Source organism: Prionailurus viverrinus, unplaced genomic scaffold (assembly GCF_022837055.1).
Source record: "Prionailurus viverrinus isolate Anna unplaced genomic scaffold, UM_Priviv_1.0 scaffold_35, whole genome shotgun sequence".
Lineage (NCBI taxonomy): Eukaryota > Metazoa > Chordata > Mammalia > Carnivora > Felidae > Prionailurus > Prionailurus viverrinus.
The window spans coordinates 7,740,293-7,752,819 of record NW_025927605.1 but is presented as its reverse complement, the minus strand read 5'-3'; the positions used below and the strand labels follow the sequence as shown (position 1 = coordinate 7,752,819).

Sequence of the window (12,527 nt, the reverse complement as noted above, 5' to 3'; positions counted from 1 at the left end):
TGCCCTCAGTGCCTGCTAGGAGTGAAATTAATTAGACTGGTGCTGTCCTAGTCAATTTCCCTCTCAGCAGGTTGTGTGGTTAGAGCTCCTCAGAGTCTAAGGCTGATCTTACTAGCTGCTGGGTTGGACATTTCTTTAAAATTGGAATAAAGGTGATATTATTTAAAAAAAAAAAAAAAAACTTGGCCACAAAATAAATGAGAAGCAAAAAAGATAGAAAAAAAAATGGCCAAGACCAAAGTAGTACTTTTTTTTTTTCTGGTTGTAATAATGAACAGTTGTTAGTTCAGTAACAACTAACAACTAAGCTATTAAAATAAACTGGTTTTTAAACTTGTCTTTTTTCTTAGGCTTAGAGAATTCTTAAATTAATTGTTAGATAAATTTGAAGTATTTTTTAAAACTTCAAAATAAACTTGTTAATATTTCATGATTCCCTCAGTGTAGAGATGCACCACACATCTCCAGAGCCAAATTTTATGCTCTTAACATGCAGAATTCACATCTTTGTTGCCAGTCTGCCCAAAAGATAGTTTTAAGTGGGAATTTTTAAATTTCATTCTGGCTCCTACTGGCAATAATGATAATTGGGATTTGTAAAATTGCCTAAGGTGCACTTACTCATCACGAGAACTAGAGCAACAGTTCTTGAGGATATGTTTTCCATCCAATGGAAGCCCACTTTGATCATAGGTGATCAAGCGTAGCATCTGGGTTCTTGAGTGTATCATGGAATCATGAATTGCACAAATCGGGGAGGCCAAAATACCACTGCATTGCTTAGTTTGCTAGCTTATGTGAAATAGCATGTCATGTGTATAAAACTGGTAACTCCATCTGTGATTACATGGATGCTTTAGTTGTGAATTGCTGTAGGATAGTGTTTAAAACCAGTGGGGACTCCGGTAATACCAATGGTATTACTCAGGATGCAGCTGTATCTTTTTTTTTTTTAATGTTTATTTATTTTTGAGAGAGAGACAGAGACAGAGCATCAATGGGGGAGAGGCAGAGAGAGAGAGAGAGAGGAACACACAGATTTCAGAGCAGGCTCCAGGCTCTGAGCTGTCAGCCAAGAGCCCAACGATGCAGGGCTCAAACTCATGAACTGCGAGATCATGACCTGAGCTGAAGTCAGTTGCTTAACTGACTGAGCCACCCAGGCGCCCCACAATTGTATCTTATTAATCCATGCATATTACTTAAGTGGCCAGTGAATGTGTATGAGCTGAGTGATTTCTTTGTTCATTTATCCCTCTTTCTACAAAGGATTTGAGACAGTTTCCAGAAGTAGTTAACTTCTATATAAAAGAGTAAACAGGTGAGGCAATTATAGCAAAGTGAATTACAGTGTTAAGAAAATAATAAAGCTATTACAGGATGAGCATATGATCTGATCCTATAGTGTCAAGAGATGGCTTACACATTTGTCTCAGAGCTTCCTAGTAGCCAAGCAAAGGGGGCAGCATTGTGCATAGCTGAAAATAAGCCAGGTGTCCAGGGAAGAAATGTCTGCCTTCGATATTATAAACCAGTGTTTGATATAATGGAGTACATCCTTATAGTATTCTTACAATACAGTATATTTAAAAAAATGAAGCAGAACAGTAGGAAGAATGGTATAGACTCAAGTGGCTGTCATCCCAAACATCAGATATATGTATTGTCATATTTGCCTCAGATCATCCTCATTTGAGAAGAAACCAGAGAGAGCAGCTTGAGCTGCCTTCTGTCCTTGTCCCGCCCTCATTCTTCTCTCCTGCTTTCCCATCGCGAATCTGATGGATAGCTTGTCACTGTTTTTTCCTTTTTGGTTTTTTAACTTCTACTGAATGTATATATCTGTAAATAATATATAAATCTTAAATTTGCATAAATAAGATACTGCACATGCCATTCCAAAACTTGCGCTTTTTTTCCATTAGCGTTGTGTTTGATCTCATCTCCGTGGTGCTGCAGATCTAGTTCATTAATTTTAAATCCTGAAATATGGTTTTCCATTATATGGAAATAACCCAATTTAGTTTTCTATTTCCCTCCTAATGGATTTTTAGTTTGTTCTAGTTTTTCACTGTTACAAGCAGTGCCATACTGAACAGCCTTCTCTGTGTCGTCTTCTGCCCACGGGCAGAGTTTCTCTAGGGCAGTGGTTCTTAAAATGTGGTTCCAGGACCGGCATATCAGGATCACTTGGGAACTTGTTAGAAATGCAAATTCTTGGGCCTAGTTCAAACCTCTGAATCAGAAATTCTGGGGATGGGGCCCAGCAGGTGATTCTGCTGCACACCAAAGTTTGAGAACCCCTCCACTAGCTCATATACAGTTAAAGTAGAATTACTAAGTCTTAGGTTGCATGTATATTCAACGTATTGCAAACAGCAAATTCCTATCTAAAATATACATACTAATTTACAGCCTCACTGGCAGTGTATGAGAGTCCCCATATCCCCATACGTGATATGGTTGACTTTTTTTCTTGCTGGTCTGAAAGATGTAAAACTATTTAAGAGCTATTTTAGTTCCTTTTTTGTGAACAATATTTTTATATAGGGTCGTTGGCTTTTGTCTTATGGATTTTGTCGAAAATGTATATATCAATTCGTAAATGATCCTTTTGTCACACATTACAAGCTCTTTTTTTTCAGTTTGTTTTTTGGCTTTGTTTATTGTACTTAAAAAACAGGAGCTCCCGGGTGGCTCAGTTGGTTGAGTGTCCAACTTCGGCTCAGGTCATGATCTCGCGCTCCGTGAGTTCGAACCCCACGTCGGGCCCTGTGCTGAAAGCTCAGAGCCTGGAGTCTGCTTCCAGTTCTGTGTCTCCCTCTCTCTGCCTCTTACCCACTCATGCTCTCTGTCTCTCTCTCAAAAATGAATAACCAAATTCACCCGTGGTCGAATGGTTTTGTGCTCTGAAAAACCTTGCAAAGGGAGAATTTTGATTTAGATTTTATTTGCTCCGGGGACACCCTGTGATGTATACACCCTGAGATGTATAGCAGTTACTTGAAAATGGTCTGAGGCTTAGGAGACGGGTCAAAGTTAGATTTGGGCATCATTTGTATAAAGGCAGAAATTTGACACTGGGGATGGATGAAATGAAAGAGAATGTAGATTGAGAAAATGTTTGAGAATGAAGCCATGGGAATAGCACTGGAGAAAGAGAATCTAATAAGAAAGATTGAGGAATGGTCAGAAAACAGCAAGGAGAAGAATTTGGAAAATTGGGTACCGACGGAGTATGTATGTGAGCTCTCTACTGCTGCAGAGAAAGGAACACATCCAAGAAAGTAAACGTTGCCCTTTGAGAGAGCAGCTAGCAATGAGGTGAAGAACGGAAGACTACCCTTAATAAGTTTGCACTGAACTGTAGAAGGTGCGGTAGTAGTTAGAGTGGTAACAAGGTCATTGTCTTTTAGGAATGCGGTATTTTTGCCCTCTGGGGAAGGAGCCAGTGGCAAAGTTGTAGGTGGTGGTCACTGTGCTGGCTGCTCTTTGGCTGCCTTTTCATGAATGTATTTTCTGTGCCCTTTGAGTAAATTCTTTTGTAAGATAATATTAGGGATTGGGCAGAAGATGAAAATAGAGTGACGGAATCGTGACTAGTAGGCTGCTTGAGATTAGGTGATCTTCTCTGAGGTTAGCATTGAATGCCAAGGAGCCATTTGAATGATAAGGTAGAGCATTCCAGGCAGGAGACAAAGTTTCCAGTCTGCAAGGTCAAACGGAAATAGGAGAGTATGCCATTAATCTAATAAAATCCTCATGCTTCTTGGGTCAACCAGGGTGAAGAGAGTAACAGAAATCTTTGTCCCCTGACTTTGGAGATCTCGTTTAACCTTCAAACTGGCGATGTCAAGGGTTCCAAGTCCTCCACCTCCGGCAGAAATGTCGAGTGGCCCCGTAGCTGAAAGCTGGTGCTACACACAGGTAGGTTCATGTTTTCACCCTGTAAATCTTGTACCTTGGGAGGATTTTGGTGCATGAAAAGAATAAGGTTTCTTTTCTTCACTGGGTTTCCTGCTTTCTCTAGGACATAACTGTCAAATAGCAGATAGAAAAAGTACTTGTCAGCTTTCCATTCCTTGGTTTTCCTCATGGAATCTCCATGTCCTAGGCCGGTGTTTTTCACTGGAGCTTGAAAGAGGGGTGGGGGGGAATCTTTGAAACTAGATCCACTTCTATCCACCTTGATGGAAATGTGTTCCTCTTTGGGCAACTCACAGGAAACCAGGTTTGAGATTTGCAACCCCAGGCAGTGGCATCAACATCTCAATTGTCAAACGCTGCTCTGAGCAAAGGCTCATTTTAGGTACGGCTTTATTATCTGCTTTCCCACCCCTGTCCATGTTTTTCTCACTTTCCACCCAGTGTTTCTCAGAAGTGGAGAAATGTCATGAAAGCAGTTGGTCACTGTGAGATTTCTTAAGATGTGGGTGAGGGACAGAAAAAGCTGAGCCTCCATGCTGGCCAGACAGGGCTATCTTCCTATGGGAATCATGCAGAGGGAGGGAGGGGAAATGATTATTTGATCTTCAGCCTGTGTTTTAGGTTGCCTCCTTCCTATTTAATCGCTTCTTGGTTTTCTGTCAACAGATCAAGGTAGTGAAATTCTCCTACATGTGGACCATCAATAACTTTAGCTTTTGCCGGGAGGAAATGGGTGAAGTCATTAAAAGTTCAACCTTTTCATCAGGAGCCAATGATAAACTGAAATGGTGAGGAAGAACATATCTAGCTATAAAAATTTTTCTGAAAGTTGCCCATTTTCTTGGTTTTACGACACAGCCTAGCTAGGATGTAAGATCCTTGAAGGTGGAGACTTTGTTTTGTTCCTAACGTGTTCCCCGGCGCCTAGGACAGTGCCTGGCCCATGATAGGTGTTCACTGTACATTTGTTGAATTAGTTCAATGACTGTGTCAGGGACCAGCAAACTCAAATGGCTGTAGGGTAATATAAATGAGTAAGGAGGGCCAGTGTTGTAAATGATAACTCATACACGATACGGTATGAGTGTTGACCCCTTGGCAGATGAGTGAGCGTCCTTCTAAAAGGGGTGGTGGCCGCTCAGCTCCAGCTGTCTGTAGCTATGTGGGAGTAAGGGCCGACCGTTGACATATTTTCTGATTCGAGAAAAACAAGAAATTCAGATGTTAGCGCAAAAAAATCTCAAGTTTTAAATTGCCTGCTTTTAACAATAAAGGAGATGTATTTGCTTAGGCAATCAGAATGCCCGGGGTGTAGGATGGTTTGGAAGGTAGTTGGACCCAGCAGCCCAGCAGTGAGTTTAAGGACCCCATCTCTCTCTGCTATCCACACTTACTGAACATCTGAAGTCTGGCTTCACCCTTGTGGCTGAAGGATGAGTGGCAGTGGCCACGGGTGTAACACCTGCCATTCGACAAAAGTCTTTGAACTTTCTCTGAATTAACTGTGTGGCCAAGAATACGTCAGACATCCACTGACTGGTTTAGGTTTGTGTTCCCTCAATTAATCTTTGTGGCAAGAGGAATATGATCGGAGCGTGGAGGTCAGCCCCATCCAAATCACGTGTCCCCTTGAGGAGCCGGCAGCTAAGGATATACAACCATATGCTCGCTGCAAAGACCGGAACACGTGTGTGAGCCACCAGTTTTGATCTCTGATAACCCAGCGAAGAGTTAAACAACTCTCCGTCCATGCATTGTTTGTTGGCTGTGTACATTAAGCAGTGTATTACTAGGTGATACTGAGAGAACGCTTTATTCTTAGGCGTTGTGTTTAAATTTGCATCTTGAGCACAACATACAGTGATGTATATGGCATATGCACACCCTAGAGAGGCACTGCATTGGGCCACCTGTTTGAGAGAGGTGCCATAACACTGGCAGGGCCTAAGGATACATCTGGCCTATGGATTGTATGTGGTAGGAGCAGTGTGAACCACATGCAGATCAACTAATGACATTTACAACTTGACTCAGTCGAACCTATTAAATTCTGTCTGAAATTTGTTTTGATTCAGTGGCAACAGATTGTCATCTCTGACTCTCTTTGGAAGCCTAGCTTGGAACTCTATCCTGTGGAATGGGAGTTTGCTTTTGTCTGTGCTTCCTCCATACTGCCTTCTTTATTTCAGTCTTAGAATATTATTGCCAGATTGATAAAATGTCTGTAAAAGATTATGTGCTGTTCACACATTTCTTTGCAATGCTTTTTCTCTCCAAAGGTGATATTAAAGGGCTCAACAACGTTGTGTTTTTCATAGCTTCACTATAGTCCTGACCAAAGAAGGGGCAGCCTTTCCTGAGACTGAGGATTAGAACAGAGTGGAAGTAGGCTCAGTTTTCAAATGTTTTCAGGGGAGAAAAGAGTGATTTGGAGGAAAGAGGCAGAGATGTAAGGGATGTGGTGTCAGATTCTAGAATGCCCTTCTATTTTTATTGTTTACTCCTTAGAAGGTGACTCAGGTTGCTCCCAAACAGTGGTTCCCAAAGTAGTCTTCTGCTGAATCGGAATCTCCCGCTATGGGGCCTGGATTGGTTCTCTTAACATCTTCTTCTCTCAAGAAATAGATGTTTTGTATTTCCTGTCACGTCACAAAACCTACAAACATGGATGCTTTTGACCTATATTTTTTTCCCTGTCTGTTTTGGGCAGGTGTTTGCGAGTAAACCCAAAAGGGCTAGATGAAGAAAGCAAAGATTACCTGTCACTTTACCTGTTACTGGTCAGCTGTCCAAAGAGTGAAGTTCGGGCAAAATTCAAATTCTCCATCCTGAATGCCAAGGGAGAAGAAACCAAAGCTATGGGTAAATGTTCTGCTCTTCATGCAACTCTTTATTTTCACATCAAGCAACTGCATACACAGACAAATTGTAGATTTGATCTGTGTTCTGAGTAACCCTAAATATGACTTTTTTTTTTTTTTTCCTACTCCAGAGAGTCAACGGGCATATAGGTTTGTGCAAGGCAAAGACTGGGGATTCAAAAAATTCATCCGTAGAGATTTTCTCTTGGATGAGGCCAACGGGCTTCTCCCTGATGACAAGCTTACCCTTTTCTGTGAGGTGAGTCCTTTTACCCCACGGTGAGACAAGCAATTCCCAGACCTGCTGGGAATCGGTAGGCTTCATTATGTTGTTTCAGGGATGGAGAGTGAGAAAAATCCCCAAGTGGTGTGGCGCAACCCAAGTGTTACTTCTGTGATTGAAACTGTCGTGATTTCGGGCTTGTTGGGCACCTCAGCTTTCTGCTCGTTGCCGTTCTTAAAAACAAAGATGGTGCACCATCTTGGTAGGAGTGATTTTTGACTTGGTTGGGTCAGGATTCTGGCTTTTTCATTGCGGGTGTTTGCAGATAGAATTTGGAAGGGCCGATGCTGCAAGCCGAGGAGAAGGGCCAGCAACTCAATATATATACTTGTCCCGTTACCCTTTCCGACTTCTTAAGTGGGAAGGCTACTTGTGTTTGACTCCAAGTCACTTTCCTTTTCTGCTCTACTGGATGACTCTTGCCAGGAGTTGGGTATATCACTTTGTCTTGCTGGAGTGGTTGTGAAATTAGGAAGGTGAGAACCATTTTTTCCAGGGTGAAGGGTAGGTATAGCTCTCTAACTCGTGGTTGGCTAGGCGAGTTCCGTGTAGTCAGCCAGGAGGGTCCTTCTCTCACCAGTGACCCAGGAGCCTTTCTGGGTTTACAGGAGAAGCCTTGAAGTAAAAATCCCAAAGTGAGAGTGAGGTAGAAAGTGGTTTCTTTAATAAGCATATACTAGTCAGTCATTTCATGTCATTATCAGTGTATTTAAGGTCCTCACAAACTCAGAGTCACAAACGAATGAAGCCTCCAGTCGGATGGGATCTTTGTGTTCCCTATGCGTTGTATGGTCAAGAACCACTTGCTGAGCGGCACCACTTGAGAGTGACCACTGTGTTTTCACGGGGAGGGTGCAGGCAAGTTCCCCGACTGCCAGTGTGCTCTGTCATAATGGTAGGTTCACACCGTGAGTTAACGACAGGTCCAAAGGCTTATCACCACCTGCACAGTGGGGCAGGGTGTCCCTTCGGAATCCTGCCCTTTTGTGGAAGAGGCCTGGCCAGCAGTCGCCAGCTTCTCTCCCCGGTCACAGCTCGCGGAGTGTTTCTGCAGAGTAGTTGCTGGGGATTAGAAAACGTTGGACGCATAGTTTATTAAAGGACTGCACTAAATACATAAATAGTCGCATAATAGCTACCTCCTCTCCTTTCTCATTGCTAAGTAAAAGAAGGAAATACTAGAGTGACGGCCTCTCTGTAAATACATAAAATGTTGCAGTTGTTTTTGTCTGTGAACTTGAAATTTGTATTCTGTGTAAGTCCTATTATTTACAGATCGTGCTCAGTTGCCCTGGTGAAAAAATGAGAACAATTAGGTGGTTTTGTATGAGCTTTGATGTTATGAAACGTTAAGACCATCAATTTAGTCTTACCTCTCTTAGAGACCTATATTTCAGAAAGATTTTAAAGTAGTGGAAAATTCTATTTTCTTTTGGAAACGAAAGCCAGTCTTTGAACTGTTCTCTGAAAGAAGAGAAATCTCTAAATATCGCCTCTGGTGTTCTAGGCAAAGCCTCAACCTTTATTGCCACATTTTCCAGTCCACAGTCGGTCCAGCCTCTTCTGCTTTGCTCCCCCTTCCAGCCCATCCCCCCAAATCCCTTCCAGCTACTCCAACCCCTGTATCGCCATTCTCGATTTGGAAACCAATTGGCCTGCCCTCACTTGGCAGTCTCTTACCCTGTGGTTAAGTCCAAGGCTTTGCTTCCCCATATGAAATTCTCTCCCTTCACTTCCCCATATGAAATTCTCTTAGGAGAAATCCTGTGGTTAAGTTTAGATTTGTCTTACTGACTTCGAAGGGAAGTGAGATGACACTTTGGAAATGAGGAGATGTTGAACAGGGAAACGTCTGCTGAGTTCTGCTGATGCCATCGGTTTCTTCCCATCGAACCAGGTGTGCCATCTGTTCCGCTCACACTTCTCTGTTGGCCACAGGTGCTGAGTGTTGCTTCTCATACTTGGGCTTGTGCCTAGTGAGACTCGTTTCTGTTCCCAGGCTCTCCGCGGACTTAGTAGCATTCAGCATTGCAAGACGGTTGCGTGGGGGGGTGTGTTGGATGTGTGGGTTTTAAAAATGTCTGCAGCTCATCTGAGTTCTTAGTGCTTTTCGAAGCTACATCATTCTTTGCCGCACACTCTATCCTTTTGACCTGTCGCTCCCTTTTGTCAGTGGATTATTTATAAACCGGTATTTGGTTCATATTTTTATTTTATGTATCATTGGTTTAGTTAGTATTTTTTTATTATTCAGAGGCTTTTATGCAGTCGATGTCCACATACAGAGTTAGGTTATGAGTCTTCCACCGCTCCGTTCGTCACTCGGCCTTTGGCCTGGGTACTTCCCTCCTATCGGTCGGTGGATTATTTATAAGCGAGCTTATTGCATCTTGGTAACAAAAGTACGGCTGTTCCGTGGATTCTTTTGGCTGTTCCTAGAGGCCACACGAGGGAATCCTGAGGTGAAAGGCTGAGAATCACGTTGGTCTTTGGGCTTTATTTCAGCGGTTAATGAACATTTAAATGGAACTAGATCGCTGAACGAGCAGTCTCGTTTATAATGCGCCACACTGGGCTCACCTCTCAGTGACGTTCTTGTCTATTAGGAAATGGGACGATTCTTGCAAGTCGCTATGGCTCAGTTAACGCATTTGGAAGCATTTTCAAAGCATTCCCTGAATTGTCTCTCATCACAATCCTCGGAGCCGGATTAGTTCTCTTACCTTCATTTCGCGTTACTGGGGGGAGAAGCAGTGCCTAGGGAGGTCAGGTAATTTTTCCTAACCTTGTACAGCAAGTTAGTGTCGGGCCGTGGCAGCTGCACGTTCCCCCCTCTCGTCCGCCACGCGGAGCCACGCGGAGCCGAATGCCGTTCGGCCGAGGAAGCGTGGGCTCTACCACGTTTTCTTAACAGAGACAGTCAACTTTGGCGATGAAAGGCTCGTGGAGGCTGTACGCTTTTAATTTTCCCTTTAATAATTTGGTTCACAGTAAAATCTCCGTGAAGTGTTTCAGCTTCTATTGATTCTTCTCTCTGTTTATATTGAAAACGGATAGCTATAAACCATAAAAATGCATATATCCCTCTCTTACTGTGTGTGCCTCTGACAGGTAGAAGATTCTGGTGTCTGTCTGTAATGTTGCAATTAAAGTTGAAATGCGAAACACCATATGAATGAAATACCAAATATGAACTATCTAGACCCTAGTGGAGTCTTAAAATAGCACTTTCCTTCTCAAACATAGAATATCCTCTCATGGCCCCGGGAATATGTATTTTGACCAAATTTTAAATTATGTGGGTCTGTTTTTCTTTTCTATCATCTTATTAGTGGATGGTCCGGAGATATTGGTTGAACTGTATGATAACGCCAATATTGAGTGCTCTTGACCTACGGATGATTTAATATGTAACGTTATTACAGGTTATAAACATAATGTTGTAAACCTAATACCCGACCCAACAGCGTCACCAGTAACTCGGAACTGGCCTGTGTGCTTCTCCCCTCTCCCCTGGGCCTCATCCCCACTCAGAGGATGATCTGTTTCAGATTGTAGATTATCATCCCCTTGTTCATTTGTGTGCCTGAACAGCGACCTGTTTAGGTTTGCTTGTTTGTGCCCTTGATAAAAATGGTGCCAGAACGTACGCAGGTCACGTAGGTCACGTTGCTTTCTTCGCATCGTGTGTCTAAAATGTCTTTATGTGGCGGGTATAACTAGGGTTCTTTCATTTTTAGTGCTCTGTAGTAGTGTGCTGTGTGAACGAATATGCAACAGTTTATTTATTCGTGCTCTCTTCTTGGCGCGTGTCTAGATTGTTGCCGGTCTTTTGATTAGAAGTAATGCTGCTGCCACAGACCATCTCTGTGCGGCAGCCTATTGTTTCCTTGGTTGTTATCATTATATAGAAGCTTCAAGATACATTTCCATTGGTCTCACCTTGACTTTTTATGTTTAGATAAAATGTACAAGAATTGGCACAGCCTTTAGTCTTTTATGGAATTTTCTTCTCTAAGAAGAGGAATCGACTTTAAAAGTGAGGCCCGTTTACAACTTGAAACATAGAGGGGTATACAGCCTTCCTGAGACATTTTCATGCAGTCATTTCTAAGACGACATAAATGTCACCGTCACGTCATCTTCACAGCTGCAATTCTGAATGAGTCTCCATAGTCGACTTCACAGGCATTAACAACAAAAAAAAAAAAATCTTTAGTTTTTCTCAAAATGGTCTCATTTTAGCATCATCGTTTGCAGAGGAAAACAATCCCTTCCTGAGTTGAAAGTTTGGACTCTGAAGACTCATTTGTGAATGCCATTTAAAATTTATTTTTAATTAAGCGTATTTAATGTTGGTGAGAGGTGCCAGACATTCAGAGCTCTGGAGACTCCAGGCATCCATATATCTACAGCACAAGTCTGGCTCAGACAGTAAAGGTACATTCTCCTTCCTGCTGTGTTCCTGTCTGTGTCTGGAGGGAGGAATGGCCCCAGCGAGACAAGTCATAGTCTTTGGGCCTCCCTCATTACCAAGCGCACATCCAACCAGCAGAGGGTCCGCCGGTAACCGTAGCTCGGAATTCAGCTTAGCTCTAGCCAATTCATTTTACCCAGTCTAGTAAATCGCCATCAAGTGTGAATGACTCTGGGCTCCTGTCAACCTGGTTTAATTTAAGCTTAGGAACCCACGGCCAGAAGCGTTCTCCGTTCCCTTCATTGACCATCCCAAGACGTTCCAGCCTTTCCCAATGAGGAAGTCGGATTTAATTGGTCTTTTCCTTTCTTTTTCCTTTTTTTTTTTTCTTTTTTTTTTTTCTTTTTTTTTTTTTAATCTCTATTTCCAGGCTATGACTGGAAACAGGAAACTTCTACTTTTGGTGTTAGTATGAGAAAGTGGCTAGACCAAACTAGAGGTCTTAGGGCAAGAGAGAATCTCTGTGGGGTAGTTTGTGCTGGGTCCTGAGCTATTAAAATAACGTTATAATCTGGCTCTGATAAATGTGCTACAAACGTTAAGTACATTCATAATTGATTAACTTGGCTGCTTCATTGCTGGAGATCACAATGGCTAGTTTTAAACAAATGACTAAATTTCTTGAGCTGATAGTAAATATCTCACTCCTGTGCAAAAGAGACTACGGGTCACCTGGATGGGGCGTTCATTTTCCCTCTGGGTTTGTGACTGCATTTAAGGGGTAACTTGCATCTTGAAGGGTGAGAGAAACTTGGGTCATTTAGGATGTTCCTTGAGCTGTCTTTCTCATCTAACTCATAGCAGTAGCAAGAGTGAGGAGCCGATCCTCAAGGTTTGTGAATTCGGCTTTATATTAACATTCCTAACCCCATACGATGGAGATGAGGCATAGCAGTGGTGGTTAGGCAGAAGACTGATCTGCCTTACCTTCAGTTTGGTAGCTTCCGTTTATTTTGGGATGCTGTATGATGTATAGATC

The 12,527-nt window shown here is 42.5% G+C and overlaps 1 protein-coding gene across 2 annotated transcripts in view; it reads left to right on the top strand.

Annotated features, from left to right (window-relative positions):
• SPOP (speckle type BTB/POZ protein) overlaps window positions 1-12,527 on the top strand; it is a 67,028-nt gene that overhangs the window by 43,026 nt on the left and 11,475 nt on the right. The window contains exons 1-5 of one of the 2 annotated variants that reach the window (XM_047845815.1): window positions 3,789-3,927; window positions 4,224-4,309; window positions 4,594-4,715; window positions 6,638-6,789; window positions 6,920-7,047. In XM_047845815.1, coding sequence (XP_047701771.1) covers window positions 4,618-4,715; window positions 6,638-6,789; window positions 6,920-7,047 — 378 coding nt within the window. In that variant the 5' untranslated portion in view covers window positions 3,789-3,927; window positions 4,224-4,309; window positions 4,594-4,617. Of the gene's footprint in view, window positions 1-3,782; window positions 3,928-4,223; window positions 4,310-4,593; window positions 4,716-6,637; window positions 6,790-6,919; window positions 7,048-12,527 lie in introns of those variants that run through there. The other variant, XM_047845814.1, reaches the window with a different exon arrangement.